The 23,056-nt window shown below is 42.0% G+C and overlaps 1 protein-coding gene across 1 annotated transcript in view; it reads right to left on the reverse strand.

The window, feature by feature from the left end:
* Nucleotides 1-23,056, reverse strand: part of LOC132561707 (uncharacterized) — a 161,663-nt gene that overhangs the window by 33,089 nt on the left and 105,518 nt on the right. The window contains exons 84-102 of the mRNA XM_060226406.1: nt 22,762-22,939; nt 21,987-22,121; nt 20,968-21,372; nt 20,418-20,570; nt 19,187-19,381; nt 17,912-18,414; nt 17,312-17,660; nt 16,881-17,039; nt 16,445-16,676; nt 14,678-14,877; nt 12,607-12,777; nt 12,132-12,257; nt 11,634-11,834; nt 10,508-10,765; nt 10,030-10,242; nt 8,759-8,899; nt 7,680-8,037; nt 7,341-7,492; nt 4,623-4,760 (exon numbers count right to left, since the gene is read on the reverse strand). Coding sequence (XP_060082389.1) covers nt 4,623-4,760; nt 7,341-7,492; nt 7,680-8,037; nt 8,759-8,899; nt 10,030-10,242; nt 10,508-10,765; nt 11,634-11,834; nt 12,132-12,257; nt 12,607-12,777; nt 14,678-14,877; nt 16,445-16,676; nt 16,881-17,039; nt 17,312-17,660; nt 17,912-18,414; nt 19,187-19,381; nt 20,418-20,570; nt 20,968-21,372; nt 21,987-22,121; nt 22,762-22,939 — 4,267 coding nt within the window. The remainder of the gene's footprint in view (nt 1-4,622; nt 4,761-7,340; nt 7,493-7,679; nt 8,038-8,758; nt 8,900-10,029; nt 10,243-10,507; nt 10,766-11,633; nt 11,835-12,131; nt 12,258-12,606; nt 12,778-14,677; nt 14,878-16,444; nt 16,677-16,880; nt 17,040-17,311; nt 17,661-17,911; nt 18,415-19,186; nt 19,382-20,417; nt 20,571-20,967; nt 21,373-21,986; nt 22,122-22,761; nt 22,940-23,056) is intronic.

The following is a 23,056-nucleotide window of genomic DNA, read 5'->3' on the forward strand; positions in this document are numbered from 1 at the left end:
ACACAGGAGGGCTCTCATTATCCAAACACATCATTCACACTGCCCACTAACACAGGAGGGCTCTCATTATCCAAACACATCATTCACACTGCCCACTAACACAGGAGGGCTCTCATTATCCAAACACATCATTCACACTGCCCACTAACACAGGAGGGCTCTCATTATCCACACACAACATTCACACTGCCCACTAACACAGGAGGGCTCTCATTATCCAAACACATCATCCAAACATGCCACTGCACTGCCAAACACTCATTCACACTGCCCACTAACAAAGGAGGGGTCTCATTATCCAAACACATCAATCACACTGCCCACTAACACAGGAGGGCTCTCATTATCCAAACACATCATTCACACTGCCCACTAACACAGGAGGGCTCTCATTATCCAAACACATCATTCACACTGCCCACTCACATAGGAGGGCTCTCATTATCCAAACACATCATTCACACTGCCCACTAACACAGGAGGGCTCTCATTATCCAAACACATCATTCACACTGCCCACTAACACAGGAGGGCTCTCATTATCCAACACACACACTGAGGGCTCTCATTATCCAAACACATCCACACTGCCCACTAACACAGGAGGGCTCTCATTATCCAAACACATCATTCACACTCTACTCACATAGGAGGGCTCTCATTATCCAAACACATCATTCACACTGCCCACTCACATAGGAGGGCTCTCATTATCCAAACACATCATTCACACTGCCCACTCACATAGGAGGGCTCTCATTATCCAAACACATCATTCACACTGCCCACTCACATAGGAGGGCTCTCATTATCCAAACACATCATTCACACTGCCCACTAACACAGGAGGGCTCTCATTATCCAAACACATCATTCACACTGCCACACTCACATAGGAGGGCTCTCATTATCCAAGCACATCATGCACACTGCCCAAACACATAGGAGGGCTCTCATTATCCAATCACATCATTCACACTGCCCCTCTCACATCACAACACAGGAGGGCTCTCATTATCCAAACACATCATTCACACTGCCCACTAACACAGGAGGGCTCTCATTATCCAAACACATCATTCACACTGCCCACTCACATAGGAGGGCTCTCATTATCCAAACACATCATTCACACTGCCCACTCACATAGGAGGGCTCTCATTATCCAAACACATCATCCACACTGCCCACTAACACAGGAGGGCTCTCATTATCCAAACACATCATTCACACTGCCCAATAACACAGGAGGGCTCTCATTATCCAAACACATCATTCACACTGCCCACTAACACAGGAGGGCTCTCATTATCCAAACACATCATTCACACTGCCCACTCACATAGGAGGGCTCTCATTATCCAAACACATCATTCACACTGCCCACTCACATAGGAGGGCTCTCATTATCCAAACACATCATTCACACTGCCCACTCACATAGGAGGGCTCTCATTATCCAAACACATCATTCACACTGCCCACTAACACAGGAGGGCTCTCTCATCATAACACAGGAGGGCTCTCATTATCCAAACACACATGCAAACACATCATTCACAACACAGGAGGGCTCTCATTATCCAAACACATCATTCACACTGCCCACTAACACAGGAGGGCTCTCATTATCCAAACACATCATTCACACTGCCCACTAACACAGGAGGGCTCTCATTATCCAAACACATCATTCACACTGCCCACTCACACAGGAGGGCTCTCATTATCCAAACACATCATTCACACTGCCCACTAACACAGGAGGGCTCTCATTATCCAAACACATCATTCACACTGCCCACTCACATAGGAGGGCTCTCATTATCCAAACACACTGCAAACACACTGCCCACACATAGGAGGGCTCTCATTATCCAAACACATCATTCACACAGGAGGGCTCTCATTATCCAAACACATCATTCACACTGCCTACTCACATAGGAGGGCTCTCATTATCCAAACACATCATTCACACTGCCCACTCACATAGGAGGGCTCTCATTATCCAAACACATCATTCACACTGCCCACTAACACAGGAGGGCTCTCATTATCCAAACACATCATTCACACTGCCCACTAACACAGGAGGGCTCTCATTATCCAAACACATCATTCACACTGCCCACTCACATAGGAGGGCTCTCATTATCCAAACACATCATTCACACTGCCCACTAACACAGGAGGGCTCTCATTATCCAAACACATCATTCACACTGCCCACTCACATAGGAGGGCTCTCATTATCCAAACACATCATCCCCACTGCCCACTAACACGGAGGGCTCTCATTATCCAAACACATCATTCACACTGCCCACTAACACAGGAGGGCTCTCATTATCCAAACACATCATTCACACTGCCCACTCACATAGGAGGGCTCTCATTATCCAAACACATCATTCACACTGCCCACTAACACAGGAGGGCTCTCATTATCCAAACACATCATTCACACTGCCCACTCACATAGGAGGGCTCTCCTTATCCAAACACATCATTCACACTGCCCACTAACACAGGAGGGCTCTCATTATCCAAACACATCATTCACACTGCCTACTCACATAGGAGGGCTCTCATTATCCAAACACATCATTCACACTGCCCACTAACACAGGAGGGCTCTCATTATCCAAACACATCATTCACACTGCCCACTAACACAGGAGGGCTCTCATTATCCAAACACATCATTCACACTGCCCACTAACACAGGAGGGCTCTCATTATCCAAACACATCATTCACACTGCCCACTCACATAGGAGGGCTCTCATTATCCAAACACATCATTCACACTGCCCACTCACATAGGAGGGCTCTCATTATCCAAACACATCATTCACACTGCCCACTCCAAACACACATCACACAGGGCTCTCATTATCCAAACACATCATTCACACTGCCCACTCACATAGGAGGGCTCTCATTATCCAAACACATCATCCACACTGCCCACTAACACAGGAGGGCTCTCATTATCCAAACACATCATCCACACTGCCCACTAACACGGAGGGCTCTCATTATCCAAACACATCATTCACACTGCCCACTAACACAGGAGGGCTCTCATTATCCAAACACATCATTCACACTGCCCACTCACATAGGAGGGCTCTCATTATCCAAACACATCATTCACACTGCCCACTCACATAGGAGGGCTCTCATTATCCAAACACATCATTCACACTGCCCACTCACATAGGAGGGCTCTCATTATCCAAACACATCATTCACACTGCCCACTCACATAGGAGGGCTCTCATTATCCAAACACATCATTCACACTGCCCACTAACACGGAGGGCTCTCATTATCCAAACACATCATCCACACTGCCCACTAACACAGGAGGGCTCTCCTTATCCAAACACATCATTCACACTGCCCACTAACACAGGAGGGCTCTCATTATCCAAACACATCATTCACACTGCCCACTAACACAGGAGGGCTCTCATTATCCAAACACATCATTCACACTGCCCACTCACATAGCAGGGCTCTCATTATCCAAACACATCATTCACACTGCCCACTAACACAGGAGGGCTCTCATTATCCAAACACATCATCCACACTGCCCACTAACATAGGAGGGCTCTCATTATCCAAACACATCATCCACACTGCCCACTAACACAGGAGGGCTCTCATTATCCAAACACATCATCCACACTGCCCACTCACATAGGAGGGCTCTCATTATCCAAACACATCATTCACACTGCCCACTAACACAGGAGGGCTCTCATTATCCAAACACATCATTCACACTGCCCACTAACACAGGAGGGCTCTCATTATCCAAACAGATCATTCACACTGCCTACTCACATAGCAGGGCTCTCATTATCCAAACACATCATTCACACTGCCCACTCACATAGGAGGGCTCTCCTTATCCATACACATTATTCACACTGCCCACTAACACAGGAGGGCTCTCATTATCCAAACACATCATTCACACTGCCCACTAACACAGGAGGGCTCTCATTATCCAAACACATCATTCACACTGCCCACTAACACAGGAGGGCTCTCATTATCCAAACACATCATTCACACTGCCTACTCACATAGGAGGGCTCTCATTATCCAAACACATCATTCACACTGCCCACTAACACGGAGGGCTCTCATTATCCAAACACATCATTCACACTGCCTACTCACATAGCAGGGCTCTCATTATCCAAACACATCATTCACACTGCCCACTAACACGGAGGGCTCTCATTATCCAAACACATCATTCACACTGCCCACTAACAAAGGAGGGCTCTCATTATCCAACACATCATTCACACTGCCCGTACCTTAAAGTTATATGTACATTCAAATTTAAACAAATCATACACTTGCACACCAACTATTATTTTTTCTAAATATTTTCAAGCATTTTTATGACAAGACACATATAAAATGAAAACATTTACTCATCCTCCTCTCAAGTTACGCAGAAACGCAGTTTAACAGTAATCTTTCAGAATCTATACTACAACATACACTATATTTAATCTGTGTACCTTTAATCAGCCTTCTTAAGAAAGTGACACTAATCTACAAAGCAGACATGAAACTTGTTGTACTGACCTGCATCTGTCATATTACAGTCATCTAGTTTTTCACAGTAATGGCCCTGGGGGCAAGGCAGTGGTGTGGCAGAACCCTCGGGGCAGTAATAGCCCGGGGGACATGGAACTTGTGACATCGATCTGTTGCAGTAGTATCCTTCAATGAAAACAAATCATCTAAAGTGTTTTCATTTCATTTCAAGTTTGACAAAAACACAGTTTAAAAACAAATTTGCAAAAGAAAAACATGATACTTTTGTATATATATATATATATATTTTCCTGAGGCGCAAATTTCATGTTTTCAATTTTATCATACTTTTTTAGTCGATGCTCAATTTCATGAATTTATAGAAATAGAATTTTATAGAAATCCAGTCATACACAAAAATAATGTACAATAGTCTTCCTTTTTCCACAGATTATTCTTGAACACATCATGATCAGTTCACGGATTAAGCACATAAAATCAACAAAAACTGAAGTCAATTAATTAGAAGATTATGTGAATTCTCTGATAATCAAAAAGAACTCAAAATGTTGACTTATGATTATAAACACAACATACAGACCAAGTCCAATCTTTTGATAGATTTGAATCATTCTGTCATCACAAGTTAACAATAGATAGTTGAGATAGGCAGATAGTTTAGGTTAATTTCACATTTAAGAAAAAGAAAAAAATATTTTACCTGTAAGATCATAAAGCTTTAGTAACAATGAAAGATGCAAAGATACAGGGCCCACAAATACAGTTTTGATACTGGGCCCACAAATACAGTTTTGATACAGGGCCCACAAATACAGTTTTGATACAGGGCCCACAAATACAGTTTTGATACAGGGCCCACAAATACAGTTTTGATACAGGGCCCACAAATACAGTTTTGATACAGGGCCCACAAATACAGTTTTGATACAGGGCCCACAAATACAGTTTTGATACAGGGCCCACAAATACAGTTTTGATACAGGGCCCACAAATACAGTTTTGATACAGGGCCCACAAATACAGTTTTGATACAGGGCCCACAAATACAGTTTTGATACAGGGCCCACAAATACAGTTTTGATACAGGGCCCACAAATACAGTTTTGATACAGGGCCCACAAATACAGTTTTGATACAGGGCCCACAAATACAGTTTTGATACAGGGCCCACAAATACAGTTTTGATACAGGGCCCACAAATACAGTTTTGATACAGGGCCCACAAATACAGTTTTGATACAGGGCCCACAAATACAGTTGTGATACAGGGCCCACAAATACAGTTTTGATACAGGGCCCACAAATACAGTTTTGATACAGGGCCCACAAATACAGTTTTGATACAGGGCCCACAAATACAGTTTTGATACAGGGCCCACAAATACAGTTTTGATACTGGGACCACAAATACAGTTTTGATACAGGGCCCACAAATACAGTTTTGATACAGGGCCCACAAATACAGTTTTGATACAGGGCCCACAAATAGTTTTGATACAGGACCCACAAATACAGTTTTGATACAGGGCCCACAAATACAGTTTTGATACAGGGCCCACAAATACAGTTTTGATACTGGGCCCACAAATACAGTTTTGACACAGGACCCACAAACACAGTTTTGATACAGGGCCCACAAACACAGTTTTGATACAGGGCCCACAAACACAGTTTTGATACAGGGCCCACAAATACAGTTTTGATACAGGGCCCACAAATACAGTTTTGATACAGGGCCCACAAATACAGTTTTGATACAGGGCCCACAAATACAGTTTTGATACAGGGCCCACAAATACAGTTTTGATACTGGGCCCACAAATACAGTTTTGATACAGGGCCCACAAATACAGTTTTGATACAGGGCCCACAAATACAGTTTGATACTGGGTCCACAAATACACTTTTGATATAGGGCCCACAAATACAGTTTTGATACTGGGCCCACAAATACAGTTTTGATACTGGGCCCACAAATACAGTTTTGATACAGGGCCCACAAATACAGTTTTGATACAGGGCCCACAAATACAGTTTTGGTACAGGGCCCACAAATACAGTTTTGATACAGGGCCCACAAATACAGTTTTGATACAGGGCCCACAAATACAGTTTTGATACAGGGCCCACAAATACAGTTTTGATACAGGGCCCACAAATACAGTTTTGATACAGGGCCCACAAATACAGTTTTGATACAGGGCCCACAAATACAGTTTTGATACAGGGCCCACAAATACAGTTTTGATACTGGGCCCACAAATACAGTTTTGATACAGGGCCCACAAATACAGTTTTGATACAGGGACCACAAATACAGTTTTGATACTGGGCCCACAAATACAGTTTTGATACTGGGCCCACAAATACAGTTTTGATACAGGGCCCACAAATACAGTTTTGATACAGGGCCCACAAATACAGTTTTGATACAGGGCCCACAAATACAGTTTTGATACAGGGACCACAAATACAGTTTTGATACAGGGCCCACAAATACAGTTTTGATACAGGGCCCACAAATACAGTTTTGATACAGGGCCCACAAATACAGTTTTGATACAGGGCCCACAAATACAGTTTTGATACAGGGCCCACAAAAAGTTTTGATACAGGACCCACAAATAGTTTTGATACAGGGCCCACAAACACAGTTTTGATACAGGGCCGACAAATACAGTTTTGATACAGGGCCCACAAATACAGTTTTGATACAGGGACCACAAATACAGTTTTGATACAGACCTGCCTGACAGATGGTCTCGTTGTGGGATCCCTCTGGACAGTAGTAGCCAGTTGTGCATTGGTCTCCACCATAACTCATACTAAAGTTTGGACACATGAAGCCAGCTGGACATCGGGCACAATCAGCATCACTTCCGGCTGCTATCTGATCTCTATTAAAAAAAATACAAATGAGCAGATATTCACAAAAATCTTACAACTGTAACTAAGAAAGGTAGAGTGTGGGTGGCTGGACTGAGGGGAAAGTGTATTACTGACATAAGTTCACCTGTATGTGCTGAGAGCAGTGGGAGGGGTGGGGGTGGGGGGTTGGAGAGTATATTATTGACATAAATTCACCTGTATGTGCCTGGTGGGCAGGGCTGAGGTGCAGTTGTGGCATTGGTACAGTACCATCCTGTTTCACAGGGATTCACTGTGTAGTTTGCCATCCCTGTAGTGTTACAGAAATAGCCTGCTGGACAAGGCAGACAGTAGCTGACATCATCTGCCCCTTGTACAGGATTGTAAGTTGTTTCAGGACAAGCAGCTATAGCCTTGCTGACCTCACAGTAGAACCCAGCAGGACATGGTTCTGACACGGTGGAATTATCTGGACAGATAAATCCGCCCGGACAAACGTCACACTCTGATGCTGAGGCTGCACCTTCCCAAGTTATATACCGCAGAGCTGGACAAGTCTGTACCACCGTAGTTCCTGTCAACAAGACAAATTATCCTCTTTAGCAGGTGAATTAAAACTTTGACCAGTGTGCTACATCCTTGTAGTAACCAATAGCCTGCACCTTAACATTCCTATAACTTCACTGTAACAACAGAATCTGAGCTACGATGAAGACATAAATAATCCTAATTTGTTTCCATTCTCATTTGTGTTGATTTTTTGTTTGTTTATTGTATATTTAATCTACCAATGAATCAATAGCTTCACTTCAACACTACCATGTATGAATAACATTACATTGATAAGAAGAGGAAAAATAATCCCTCAGGTGTGAGATAGGGAATCTCATCCCCCTGGGTAAGGTTTTTTAAGCAGAAAAATTGGGTAAGCCTCTAATTCACCAACTAAAGAATCTTTCCCCTTATGATCACCTTAAAGTGATAGTGTACTGCTATTGTTTTTTATATATTCAAAATCCCTTTAAAATTATAAAATAGCTACAACAAGAACAAACTCTGAAAAATAAATATTCATCGAGATATTTAACGTTGTTTGAAAAACACACCTGTACGGATTGAGCATTGACCCCGTTTTGAGTACACGCAGATCTGTGACGTCACAAGTTGAACACAAATACCACGGTTACGTTAGTCAGCCATATTTGTTTGATAAATCTTTTAACAGGTCAGCACATAAATATGAATGTATTTAGATCTTAAGAGGTTTTATAATTATATCTTTAACCAGTACATACCTGCAGGACAGTAGAAGCCATAAGTACAGTTTCCACCAAGTGGGCGGTTTTCGTCTGGGGGATCAGGAACACTTTGACCTTTCAGACAAAGGTATCCTGCTGCACAATCTCCAGCAATACGGCCACCAACACAGTATTTCCCTGGGAATGACGGTAGTAAAACACTTTTACATATAATACAATTCTATCGTTAAGTTTATGTCATATCAATCCTACAACTATATATATTTACTTATGTTCATCCCTCCTCCTGGCTCTGATAACAGATCGCTAAAACTTTCTCTTCTTGGAAAATGCAGGGGAAATAGATCTATTATCTTTATGCTAAAACATACTAAGAAATTATTGTCTTTGCCCTATAAAACTAGATTGGGGTCATAAAAGAAATGAAATATTATGAAATCATTGAATACTTTCTGAATGTTACAGAAAGAACAGAAAACCTGAGTGAAGGATCAGTACTGGTAATTATAACATAAAGTAGAATTCTTTACAATCTGAAAAACAAAAAACAGTACCTTCTAGTGAAGAGAGATGTCACATGACTCATACTTATCATAGACACCTTCACACATCCCCTACCTAAAAAACAGTACCTTCTAGTGAAGAGAGATGTCACATGACTCATACTTATCATAGACACCTTCACACATCCCCTACCCAACCAGTCACACAATTCTACACATCCCCTACCCACCAGTCACACAATTCTACACATCCCCTACCCACCAGTCACACAATGTCACACATTCCCTACCCACCAGTCACATAATTCTACACATCCCCTACCCACCAGTCACACAATTCCACACATTCCCTACCCACCAGTCACACAATTCTACACATCCCCTACCCACCAGTCACACAATTCTACACATCCCCTACCCACCAGTCACACAATTCTACACATCCCCTACCCACCAGTCACACAATGTCACACATTCCCTACCCACCAGTCACATAACTCTACACATCCCCTACCCACCAGTCACACAATTCCACACATTCCCTACCCACCAGTCACACAATTCTACACATCCCCTACCCACCAGTCACACAATTCTACACATCCCCTACCCACCAGTCACACAATTCTACACATCCCCTACCCACCAGTCACACAATTCTACAAATCCCCTATCCACCAGTCACACAATTCTACACATCCCCTACCCTCCAGTCACACAATCCAAGCACAGGCACACTATCAAATGTCCCCTACTTACCAGAAACACTTCCAAATTCCCTACCACCAGACAACAAATACTTACCTGCTGAACATTCCTTGCAGTCCTCTGGCTTCTCCAGCCCGGTATCACTGGCATCAGTGTAAGTACCGTTTGGACACAGGAAGGGGTCTGAGGTGCCATTAGGACAGTAGGAATAGGCTGGACAAGGCTCAGGGACACTTGTGTTGACCATACAGCTAAAGCCGCTAGGGCACGTTACACAGTCAAGTTGACCGGAATTAGGCTGGTAGGTTCCTGTCAATCAAAATTATATCTATTTATAGAAACTATATCCAAAGCTTCAGACATTTCTTGACGACAAAATGCATCTTCTTTTTATCTGTAAGAGTATGGGAGAAAGATAATTTTTCTATTCCTGTCTTAATATTAAAGTCAAATGCTTGACACTCTGTGTTAATATTAGTGAAAACTTGAATGTTAACCTTTGGTTTTAAAATCCAGTGTTAACACCAACAATTTTCTCAAATAACAAACTGTCAATACAGCTTCTAGTTCTTACCAACTCCACAAGGCTCAGGGTCAGCAGTTCCCAGCGGGCAGTAATGTCCAGTCGGGCAGATGTAATCTGTGGGTGTTGAAGTGCTGATGTTGGCCGACTCTGGGCAGTAGTATCGCTCAGCACACATACCCGTGGGCGTGGTTAGAGCCTCATTCTGACAGTAGTAACCTCCAGAACACATCCAGCAGTCACTTAAAACACCACCACCTGTCTGGTTCCGGAATGTTCCACGTGGACATGGCTCAGCTGTTACACCACCTATATGTGAAAGAAATATCAACGACATGATATCCTCATGGTTCAAGAAAGATTGTACAAGAACACATACTGAGGCGACTAGGGTCACTTGGCCCATAAAGACTGAAATCATCCTCTTATTTTATTTTCATTCATGATTTTCAAAAGATAAGAAATTTGTTTTTGGAATAAAAACTGAAAATGTCCACAGCTCTCTGATGTTTTTGTCCTAGAGAGTGTATATTCTGGTATTTATCCTAATACATGCCAAAGGAGCAAAAACATTACTGATTGCTTAAAATAGGGGGGGGTCTTATTAGAGGACATTGATACAGTAAGCATTGACATAACTACTGAATTTCACCAATATATGAGAGGGAATATTGATGGATATTTACGATATACACATTTTAGTGCCAAGGTTAATCAAGTGTTACTGCTATGACAAGGCAGAAGTATGGTTGAACACAGAAATCCTCCTCACACTGAGGGTGTAAGGTGTGTCACTCACCTTCTAAGCAGTAATGTCCCACAGGAAAGGGCATAAATCTTCCTCACACTAAGAATGTAAGATGTGTGTCACTCTCACTTTCTAAGCTGTAATGTCCCGCAGGACAGGGCATAAATCTTCCTCACACTGAGGGTGTAAGTTGTAACACTTTCACCTTCCAGGCAGTAATGTCCCGCAGGACAGGGCATTAATCTTCCTCACACTGAGGATGTAAGGTGTGTCACTCACCTTCTATGCAGTAATGTCCCGCAGGACAGGGCATTAATCTTCCTCACACCGAGGGTGTAAGGTGTGTCACTCTCACCTTCTCAGCAGTAATGTCCCACAGGACAGGGCATAAATCTTCCTCACACTGAGGATGTAAGGTGTGTCACTCACCTTCTAAGCAGTAATGTCCCGCAGGACAGGGCATGTTTAGTCCATCGTTTGGTGCTTCTTGTGTCGCATTTGCAACACATAGGTACCCAGCCATACAATCTCCAGCAGGACTTCCGAGGCCAGTTGCATTACAGAACTTTCCAGGAGGGCATCCCTGACAGTCCCACGAGTTGACAAGGCCTGTCAGTGAACTGTAGGAACCTGCACAAGTCAAAGTCAAGGATGAAGTTTACATAAACAAAATTTTTTTGAAGAAGATTAGAAAATTGGGTCATACCTCAAAATCTTTGTTGGGGTAAAGTTCAAATAAAGTATATAAAAGATTATTACTATTTTTGGGAATTCATAAGGACAAAGGTCGCCTTTAAAACTTCAGGTCAAGGTCGTTGTTCTTTTGAAGGTTATGTTGTATGAATGATAGCATTATGAATTTACAGATGTTTTTAACTTTACTGCTCTAACGTTTGTTCTTATTGAGGGAAAATTCCAAGACAATACCTAAGGGGCATGGTTGACCGTTGTCAGATGTTCCATTAGGACAGTAATATCCAGCAGGACATATCTCCGTGTAGTTCATACCCTGTTGAGGACATGTTCGGCCTTCAGGGCAATCCCGACATACCGCTTAAATCACAAATTTCCTCATGTTGATTACACATAATTACCAAATATGAAAATTACTTACTTTAAAAGATTTCAGAAAGTCCTTTATTTGAAGCAAACTGGACATCATGGAACATGGTACAGTTTTCTTATTAATGTTATTTTCAAGATAAAAATTTCTCACCATTTCATTCCATTCTTAAAAATACAGTGCTATACTGTAACAATGGTTATTTAAGTAAGTTTTGTTCTATCTTTTAACCACTACTGACATTATTGTTTTCCTCATTAGTGTAATTTCGTGATGATGAAAAGACTATTTCAAACTTAAAATGCAAAATTTAGGAAAATAAACCAGTTTGATACTAACCATGTTTTGTACTAGGTGCATAAGTTCCGACCTCACATGGAGTTTCCTTAACATCTCCAGACTGACAGTAGTGTCCAGCTGGACACTCATACCCAATGATTCCATCGGTCGGGGTAGCAATGTTTGACCCATTAAGACAAATATAGCCAGCATCACATGGTAGACTATAACCTGAAGAATTAAGTGAAACAGACTATAGACCTCGTACTTAGTAGATAAAGACTATAGAACACATTTCAAATGAAACTGAATATAGTCTATATATAAACATACCATGTAAAAGCATTCATATTTAAAAAAAAAATCCTATTATTAGCTGAATAACAATTTAGCATACATATTTATATGAAACAGACTATAACCTACACAGCTTATGATGAATATTTCTAAACGAATTTTATAGATAAGATTGTTATCTCCCCTGTCGTGACTTCTGTGAATGTCTTATTATATCATTGATGTAAATTAGTGAAATCTCAGTTTTAACGGAATTTTATTTGATTTAGATGTACATGAGATATTTTTAACTAATTACACTACCTACAGTATAGGAAGTGTGTGAATGTGACCTATAACCTTTCAATAACAAGCTAGTGACTGTGAACTTTGACCTCTGCTTCATGCACCACCATATTCAATCAAAGGACATAAGCATGATGTAACAAGACTTTTCGCAACTTAAATCTAAACAAAGCAAAGCTGTCAACTGAAACATACACATGCTTATATCACAAACACTTACAGTAGATGTGGACATTTACGCATGGGGGAAATTTACACTAAATACTGGAAGTCATTTGGCAACACATGTTTTTCAGCTTTAAACGTGAATTCCTCAATAACATAAGCTTTATTTATTTTACAACAATTGCTAAATAAGGTAATTCAACTGATACTAATCACTCTTGTTGGCCTAGATGTAAACGTGCGAGGGGTCTTATGGTGGGAGGAAACCGGAGTAACCAGGGAAAAACCCAGGTGACTCCTTACCTTTTCACGTCCGTTCTGGGAATCAAACATCAGACGGCCAGGTGAAAGGCGAGTGTGTTACCCACTGTGCCACCTCACTACCTTTATGGTAACAAGTATTCAGCTCAAATTTCCACAAAGTTATGTGGCCATCTAACATACGCTAAATATCCCAAAAGGATGAACCATTCAATTTGGCTAACGAGGAAACTGGAAATTTATATAGCATGGACATTTTTTAAAAGGCTGCAAAACGACACATATACCACATACACAACATCAATTAAAAGCAATATACTATATACACGATTCACAAACAACAATGCATTATTCGGGATGCATCACCTACCAGTGACCACTTGACCTGTAAAAAACAGTTCTCTAAATATATCTTTTACAAAAGGTCTCAGGGGCCTGTATCAATTAAAATTAAGTTTGATGATCTTTTTAATGACGAACGTTTCAAAAGGATTGAAATCTAATTAAAAATATCAAATGATTATCAACTAATTAATTAATTTGACCAACTCAAGGAAGATTGATAAAGAATTTTCAAATCTGATATATATATATTTTGATAGAAACTTACTGTGGTAAAATAATTGTAGATCTCTAATGTATTTATATAGAGAATATCTGCTAACATGACTTAATCAAAGTAAACAACATCTACCATTTCCCATACTGTATTTGTTATATATTGGACTCTTGCTGGTTTCAATGTCTCCTGAACCCCACATTTTTCATGGCAAGCCTTACGACTCCCTTACATATAGATATAAACTTTATTTATTTTAAAATTGCGTATCAAGCTATTTCAACTTATTACTGGCCCAGATGTAAGCCTGTGTGGGGTCTTATTGTTGGGAGGAAACCGGAGTACCTGGAGAAAATCCACGTCGTCAGGCAGGTGACCCCTTACCTTTTCACATCTGTTCCGGGAATCTAACCCCAGGTGGCTAAGTGAAAGGCAAATGCATTACCATTGTGCCACCAGACCACCAGACTCTCCCACATCTTGTGCCTGTGACTCCTCCCCCCCCCAACCCAAACCTTTTTTGTGAAACTTTATGGCTTTCCCCATTTTTCTTTCCCAGCATACCATTTCTGGAGCTGTCCGGTGTACAGTAGTTGCCTGGTTTACATGACTCGCAATACGTGAGATCAACGTTTCCTGTGCTGGAGGCGATGGTTCCGTCTGGACAGGGAATCGGCTTGTAGGATCCTAAAGGACAGTAACTTCCTATCGGACACAAACCTTCAGAAGGTGTCGGTTCAGTTGTACTTCCATTACAGTAGTACCTACAAACCAAGGTGAACATCAAGACGTTATCTTATAGATTAATCATTACAGTTCAAAGGTCACACACATCTACAACCATCAGGACAGAGTTGACAGTGAGAAACATAGCCCCCAATTTTAAAACATTTTCATAAGGTTGGAAGTTCTTATAAAACAACCAGCAAAAGTAGCCCTGTACAGTATATACTCACCCTGGGAAACAGTCTCCCTCGGGAGCCGGTAGCCCTGTACACAGTATACTCACCCTGGGAAACAGTCTCCCTACAGGATCTGGTGGCCCTGTACACAGTATACTCACCCTGGGAAACAGTCTCCCTTGGGAGCCGGTCGCCCTGTGCACAGTATACTCACCCTGGGAAACAGTCTCCCTCTGGAGCCAGTAGACCTGTACAGTTTATACTCACCCTGGGAAACAGTCTCCCTCGGGAGCCGGTTGCCCTGTACAGTTTATACTCACCCTGGGAAACAGTCTCCCTCGGGAGCCAGTAGCCCTGTACAGGATATACTCACCCTGGGAAACAGTCTCCCTCTGAAGCCAGTAGACCTGTACAGTTTATACACACCCTGGGAAACAGTCTCCCTTGGGAGCCGGTAGCCCTGTACAGTTTATACTCACCCTGGGAAACAGTCTCCCTTGGGAGCCGGTAGCCCTGTACACAGTATACTCACCCTGAGAAACAGTCTCCCTCGGGAGCCAGTAGACCTGTACAGTTTATACTCACCCTGGGAAACAGTCTCCCTTGGGAGCTGGTAGCCCTGTACAGTTTATACTCACCCTGGGAAACAGTCTCCCTTGGGAGCCGGTAGCCCTGTACACAGTATACTCACCCTGAGAAAAAGTCTCCCTCGGGAGCCAGTAGACCTGTACAGTTTATACTCACCCTGGGAAACAGTCTCCCTCGGGAGCTGGTAGCCCTGTACACAGTATACTCACCCTGAGAAACAGTCTCCCTCAGGAGCTGGTAGCCCTGTCAGTATACTCACCCTGGGAAACAGTCCCCCTACAGGATCTGGTGGCCCTGTACACAGTATACTCACCCTGAGAAACAGTCTCCCTCTGGAGCCAGTAGACCTGTACAGTTTATACTCACCCTGGGAAACAGTCTCCCTTGGGAGCCGGTAGCCCTGTACAGTTTATACTCACCCTGGGAAACAGTCTCCCTTGGGAGCCGGTAGCCCTGTACACAGTATACTCACCCTGAGAAACAGTCTCCCTCGGGAGCCAGTAGACTTGTACAGTTTATACTTACCCTGGGAAACAGTCTCCCTCGGGAGCTGGTAGCCCTGTACACAGTATACTCACCCTGAGAAACAGTCTCCCTCAGGAGCTGGTAGCCCTGTACAGTATACTCACCCTGGTAAACAGTCTCCCTCGGGAGCCGGTAGCCCTGTACACAGTATACTCACCCTGGGAAACAGTCTCCCTCGGGAGCCGGTAGCCCTGTACAGGATATACTCACCCTGGGAAACAGTCTCCCTCGGGAGCCGGTAGCCCTGTACACAGTATACTCACCCTGGGAAACAGTCTCCCTCGGGAGCCGGTAGCCCTGTACAGGATATACTCACCCTGGGAAACAGTCTCCCTCGGGAGCCGGTAGCCCGGTGGACTGGCAATATTTCCCAGGAGGACAAGCTTGGCAATCTGCTTCAATAGTGATTCCAGTGCGATTGTTATAGGTACCAGCAGGACAGGGGAACTGGCTGGATAGATTGGTCATTGCAGGACAATAGAATCCCTCTGGACAGCTGCTGTTAGTCAGTTCTCCCACTGGCCCCAAACTACTGTCACAGAAGTAACCTACAAGCACCATTACAAACAAGTTTTAAATGTTTCTAGGAACAATATTACAGGTATTACAGGCCTCTTTCATAAGATCAATGGTTACTGTCTGGTTTTCTCTGAGGCACCTTTCTGTATACATGTATTCCCACTGGATACTATTTATAGGTAAAGGTCAAATGTCACATGTGAGTTTCTACAACCTTGCCCTTTTGTATATACCTGCTGGACACTGTTTACAGGACGATTGTTGGTACTCGTTCTGGTACTCCCCACTGGCACAACGGTAGGGTGTTCCTGTGCCTACGGTACAATAGTGGCCAGGAGTACAACGGTAGTCATAGGGATCTGGCACACTCTGACCTCCGGGACAGTAGAAACCTACAGGTCAAAGGTCATAATACAGATTCAGGCAAAATATCGTCAAAGTATAATTTACAGGGCATTTCACAAATCTAGTGTGAAGCCCTTACAATCACGCGATGAAGGTCACGGTACACATTACCATGCTAAAGTGGTGAAGTATTTCCATGCTTACAGACGGACCATTATTTTTGTTAGTGTAAATTGAGATCAACACATTTTTATAAATGTAATAGATTTGCTTTCTATTTCTTTTTCAATTTGTCGAGACATTACGGATACCATCCTACCTGCATCACATAGACCTGTTGTGGCACTTAGACCCGTTCCATTACAGTAGAAGCCTGGATCACATTCTGTACACTCCCCCTCGCTCTGCAGACCTGTTGTTGATGCATATGTTCCGTTCCGACAGGCATTGGGAAGATCTGTTCCAATCGGACAGTAGTGACCAACTGGACAGACAATTTCTTTGGCAGAGGTGGCGCCACCTGGACAGTAGTATCCGCCGTCACAGTCGTTAGTGGGCAAGGCTAGGCCGTTAGTCTGACAGTATTTTCCTGGTGTACAATTTTGCATGGCATAAGATCCTTCTGGACAGAAGAACCCAGCCTGGCATTCTCCTCCATTGGAAGTTGGCTAAAAGTATCACAATATCACATCATTAAAATCTGTAATCCAGTGCTACACTATATTCATTACTCTTTCATTTGTTCAAAGAGATTTTCAGTAGGAGACAAAGAGTCTCAGAAAATGATACCACCTGTAGACATGTTTGTCAGACATTAAAGTGACTAAAAGGGCCTATAAATGTGAATCCCAAACTTTCTGAAGAGGAACTTCAAATTCCTCCATCTTATCATTAATAAAACAATGTCAGCCACACTTACCTGAGCCTCATGAGATCTATTAGTACAGTACCAGCCTGCTGAACAGTTTCCTGTAGGGAAGGCATTACCATCACCTTGGCAGTACATGCCAGGATCACAGGGCACACAGGAATCAATGGTTTGTTGTGTGGTCAGGTTGTTGTAGGTACCAGGTGGACATGGCAACATGGTGGGGTCAGTGGTATTCAGGCCACAGTAGTGACCACCAGGACAAATGTTAGCACTGTAATCAGAAGTGTTAGCATAGCAAAAGTAGCCCTCTGGACAGCTCTTACAATTGATCTGATTGGTTAGATTTTGGTACGAGCCTGCTGGACAGCCAATTGGATTGCCTGATCCCTCTGGACAGTAGTGACCAGTTGGACATTCATGGCCGATGATTGGGTGAACTGTGCCTGTTGGACACTGGGTGTCATTCAACATGAGTGGGTTGGCGCGATCTACCCCTGAGACACAGAAGTAACCGCCCATACAGGGACCTGAAGGCGATGTTAAGTTGGCTCCTGTACACAGAACAAAAAGTCTTTCATTTAGAAAACATTGAAACTACAACAAAACCTGATAAGCTTTAGACATTAGTCACAACAGGTGTTTCTGCATGTTTTATCTACTGCATACTTTAAATCACTTAGATTTCGTTAATACATTATGTTGCAAATTTTCCTCATCAGTCATATTCATGAATACATAATTTTGTGAAATGCGATCTAGAAATTACTTTAAGTTCACGAATGTTGAGGTATTTGGGGCTCTGATACCGGTAGCCGAATCAACATGGATGCCCTCCAGAGTTACTTTTGTACAAATAATCCAGAGAGATTTGAATTTGCGATTGACTCTTCACGCATATTAATGTGAAAATAAATCCTCACAAAATGTAAGTGATTTAAAGTAAATTGTGCTAAATATAACTTTATGACAGACAAACAACATACATTAAATGCAGTAAGTAAGGTTTCAGATAGAGTTATGTGTACAGTAATATAGAATATATTTTTAGCATTGAAATGATATCCTCGGTTTAAAACACAAACTTTTTATGTTTCAAATTATCAGTCTGGTGTCTGATGAATACTAAGAAATCTTCATATATAATTCATTTAAGGATTGTCTATTTTGTTGCTTGCATTGACTGACGAAGGGAAGTAAATCTCGTGCAAAGAATATGGAAGCAAGTAAACTACTTCTATTTTTAGGTAATGAAGTAATAAGAGATAATTAGTTTCATTGACGAGGATCAAAGTCATAGTGTAACTGAAGTCTTTTTATGCAAACCTTGACAAAATTGTCCATCCGTGCAGGGTGTACAATCCTCGGCCTTCTGTAGTCCAGTTATGTTGCTGAAGGTGCCAGCTGGACATGGCTGCCAGTCATGTCCAGTTCCATTAGGACAGAAGAATCCGACAGGACAAGCAGCTTTAGCAGTGGAGGCTATACCGGGAATCACATGCTCTGGTACACAATAATAACCTACAACATCAAATTTCCTTTTAAGCCCATGTCTGGTAATATAAGCTCACCAATGTGTTGCAGTTGAAATTTTATCCATTTGTTCTGTAAAAGTCCCCTCACCAACTTTAAGAATGAAGGAATGTGTCCGCCTCCTGGGCTTATTGCTGGAAACAAGAATACTGCATCCATCATAGGTTGAATGAGCATTTTACAACAGGAAAAAGAAAGAATGTCTGATCAACACATTAAGGTTATTTACAGACAGTGCCAGATGTTAAATGGTGGAGGAAACCACAGTAAATCACCCGGCGTCAGTGGCGACTAAACCACTGGGCGTCAGTGGCGAGTAAATCACCCGGCGTCAGTGGCGAGTAAATCACCCGGCGTCAGTGGCGAGTAAACCACTGGGCATCAGTGGCGAGTAAATCACCCGGCGTCAGTGGTGAGTAAATCACCCGGCATCAGTGGCGAGTAAACCACTGGGCGTCAGTGGCGACTAAACCACTGGGCATACGTGGCGAGTAAACCACTGGGTGTACGTGGCGAGTAAATCACTGGGCGTCAGTGGCGACTAAACCACTGGGCGTACGTGGCGAGTAAACCGCTGGGCGTACGTGGCGAGTAAATCACTGGGCGTACGTGGCGACTAAACCACTGGGCATAAGTGGCGAGTAAATCACTGGGCGTATGTGGCAAGTAAATTACAGGTAAACAATTTTGTTTATTAAATCTGTCCGAGCTATGGTGGTAATGAGCATCCCTGTGAAGTTTTAAGCATATCTGTTGGAAATTACCAGAGATAATGAGCAGACGTAGTTTAGGTAATTACAATAAGGGGCCATAACTCTGTAAATTACTTTAATGGTAATGAACTTTCCTATAAAGTTTGAAGTTGATATGTTGAAAACTTATTGAGACATTGCGTGGACAGTGCATGTGAGACTGCCCCATCACATAATAACATAATATTGTGTCTGTGTGTTCTTTTACTCTTCATTTAGAAATTGTGAAGGGTTATGCCGCAAGTTGGTAACAGTTTACAAAAAAAACAAACCTTCAGGACACACGGAACAGATGGAGGCTCCATCATAGTCGACAAAGGATCCAGCAAGACAATCCTGTGGAGCTGCACTGCCTTCTGGACAGTGCATGCCTGCTGGACAGACAACCTGACTCTCCACACTGGATCCTGATGGACAGTAATGACCTGCAACAGTCGATCAAACATTTAATAATCAACATGCTTTATTTGTTTGGTAATTTTATTTCCCAGAAATTTGTAAGATTTTGGTTTCAATAAGGTACAAAAAAAGTTCCACAGCCATAACAATGGTAAATGACAGCTGTGAGAAAATGCTTGACTAGAGTGAAGTTCCTGTAAACTTTATCCATTGAGCATATGCGTAGTATTTAAGGCATTGTGTGGACTTACATGCTTTACATGGTCCTGTAATGTTTGTATCAGACTTAATGGCTGTGTGGACTTACCTGCTTTACAGGGTCCTGTGATATTTGTGTGTCAGACTTAATGGCTGTGTGGACTTACCTGCTTTACAGGGTCCTGTGATGTTTGTGTGTCAGACTTAATGGCTGTGTGGACTTACCTGCTTTACAGGGTCCTGTGACATTTGTTAGTGCGTTTCCATTACAATAATATCCAGCTGTACAGTTGGCACACTCGTAGCTAAAGGCAAGTCCTGTGGCGTCAGAGAATGTACCGTTCGTACACTGGTCAGGATATTCTGTTCCTAAGCCGCAGAAGTGACCAACTGGACATATGAACTCAGTTCTGGATCTAGAACCAGACGGACAATAATTTCTCTCCAAGCATTGTCCAACTGGAGCGGTCAGTCCAGTCTCATTACAGAAATAACCACCTGTGCAGTTAAGACACTGACTTTCCATATGTAGGTTGGGGGTGTTACTGTATGATCCCAGGGGGCAGGGGATGGGTTCGTCTGTACCCTCGGGGCAGTAGGATCCTGCGGGGCAGTCGTCTGCATTTATCACTGTCAGAGAAAAACAACATCTGATAACTATACTGTCTGTGTAACTAATATTACAGGACAAAGAATATCAAATATGGGCTAAATATGTGATACTGATAAAATACAGTAGTTCATTTAAATATGATACTGATGTGATACAGTAGTTCAGTTAAATATGATACTGATGTGATACAGTAGTTCAGTTAAATATGACACTGATGTGATACAGTAGTTCAGTTAAATATGACACTGATGTGATACAGTAGTTCAGTTAAATATGATACTGATGTGATACAGTAGTTCATTTAAATATGATACTGATGTGATACAGTAGTTCAGTTAAATATGACAATGATGTGATACAGTAGTTCAGTTAAATATGACACTGATGTGATACAGTAGTTCAGTTAAATATGACACTGATGTATTACAGAAGTTCAGTTAATTATGACACTGATGTAATACAGAAGTTCAGTTAAAGATGACACTGATGTAATACAGAAGTTAAGTAAAATATGATACTGATATAATACAGAAGTTCAGTTAAATTATTCCAAGAAACAACAGATTATGTATGACCTTTAAATTGAAACCTAACATTATGACATTTTGACGTAATCAGAAATGAGACTTACAGTCGGGTGTGGTAGAATCAGCACCCTCACGACAAAAGTAGCCTGCAGAACATAGTTGTAAGGGGTACGTCAATCCCACCTGGTCACAAGCCCATTTCCCAGTACAGGGCGAGCACTCCGATGAGTTGGTTAAACCTGTAGAGAGACCAACAAGCCATAAACCACTCAATTTGTACAAGTGTTATCTACTACAGTTTGTCTACTTTGATAAATTGATGACAGTCTTACATGTGTTACACACTTTATTTCTTACTTAAACAATTTTTCTGAATTACATTACAATGAGCCTAGCACCGTGAACCAAAGACAAGGACCGGGCTTATCAAAGGACAATTTAACCGTATTTGTTGGTAGCATAGGTGGGGGATATTACACCATTTACTGTCAGAGAAATGAAGTACAGTGTTAATTAAATATTTCACCATGAAGGACATTAATATTACTGACACTGTGTGTGAAACTCTTGATCACACAAAATCAGACTTTAAAACGGAAACTACTGTACAGTCCATAATTTTCATGAATCAGAATTTTATGCCGTTTTCTTTTAAAATGATCAAATTTTATTTTAATAAGTTAAATTTCATGATCTGGATGTAGAAGGATATTTTCTACACAAGTGTGACGTTATTTTATGGACTAAATTTTCATGATAATTTCAATGTACTGTGAAACAGCGAAAAAATCTTCCCTGTGAATATAACCGACTATCTGATACTTGTTTTAGATCTATTTTTAGTAAATCTCTCATTTAGTGGGATCAAGCCTGATATACCTGTCCTATTGTTGAATGTTCCTCTTGGACAGGGATATTGATTGGCGTGCTCTGTGCCGTTTGGACAGTAATAACCCTCAGGACAAACAGTGGAGGCGAAGTTGACCACAGGTCCAAATGTAGCATTACAGTAGTAACCCTCCGGACAGGTAAGACACAGTGACTGACCAGGATTGATCTATGAAAAAACGTCAAGGTCATAGAACGATTAATTGTGTACCAATATTTCAACCTTTTAACATGTCTGCTTAAATACTAAACAGTGCAAAGGTTAGATGAAGAAATATTTTTTCCA

This window comes from Ylistrum balloti, unplaced genomic scaffold (assembly GCF_031769215.1).
Source record: "Ylistrum balloti isolate Yb309-2 unplaced genomic scaffold, AGI_CSIRO_Ybal_v1 Utg371268, whole genome shotgun sequence".
Classification (NCBI taxonomy): Eukaryota; Metazoa; Mollusca; class Bivalvia; order Pectinida; family Pectinidae; genus Ylistrum; species Ylistrum balloti.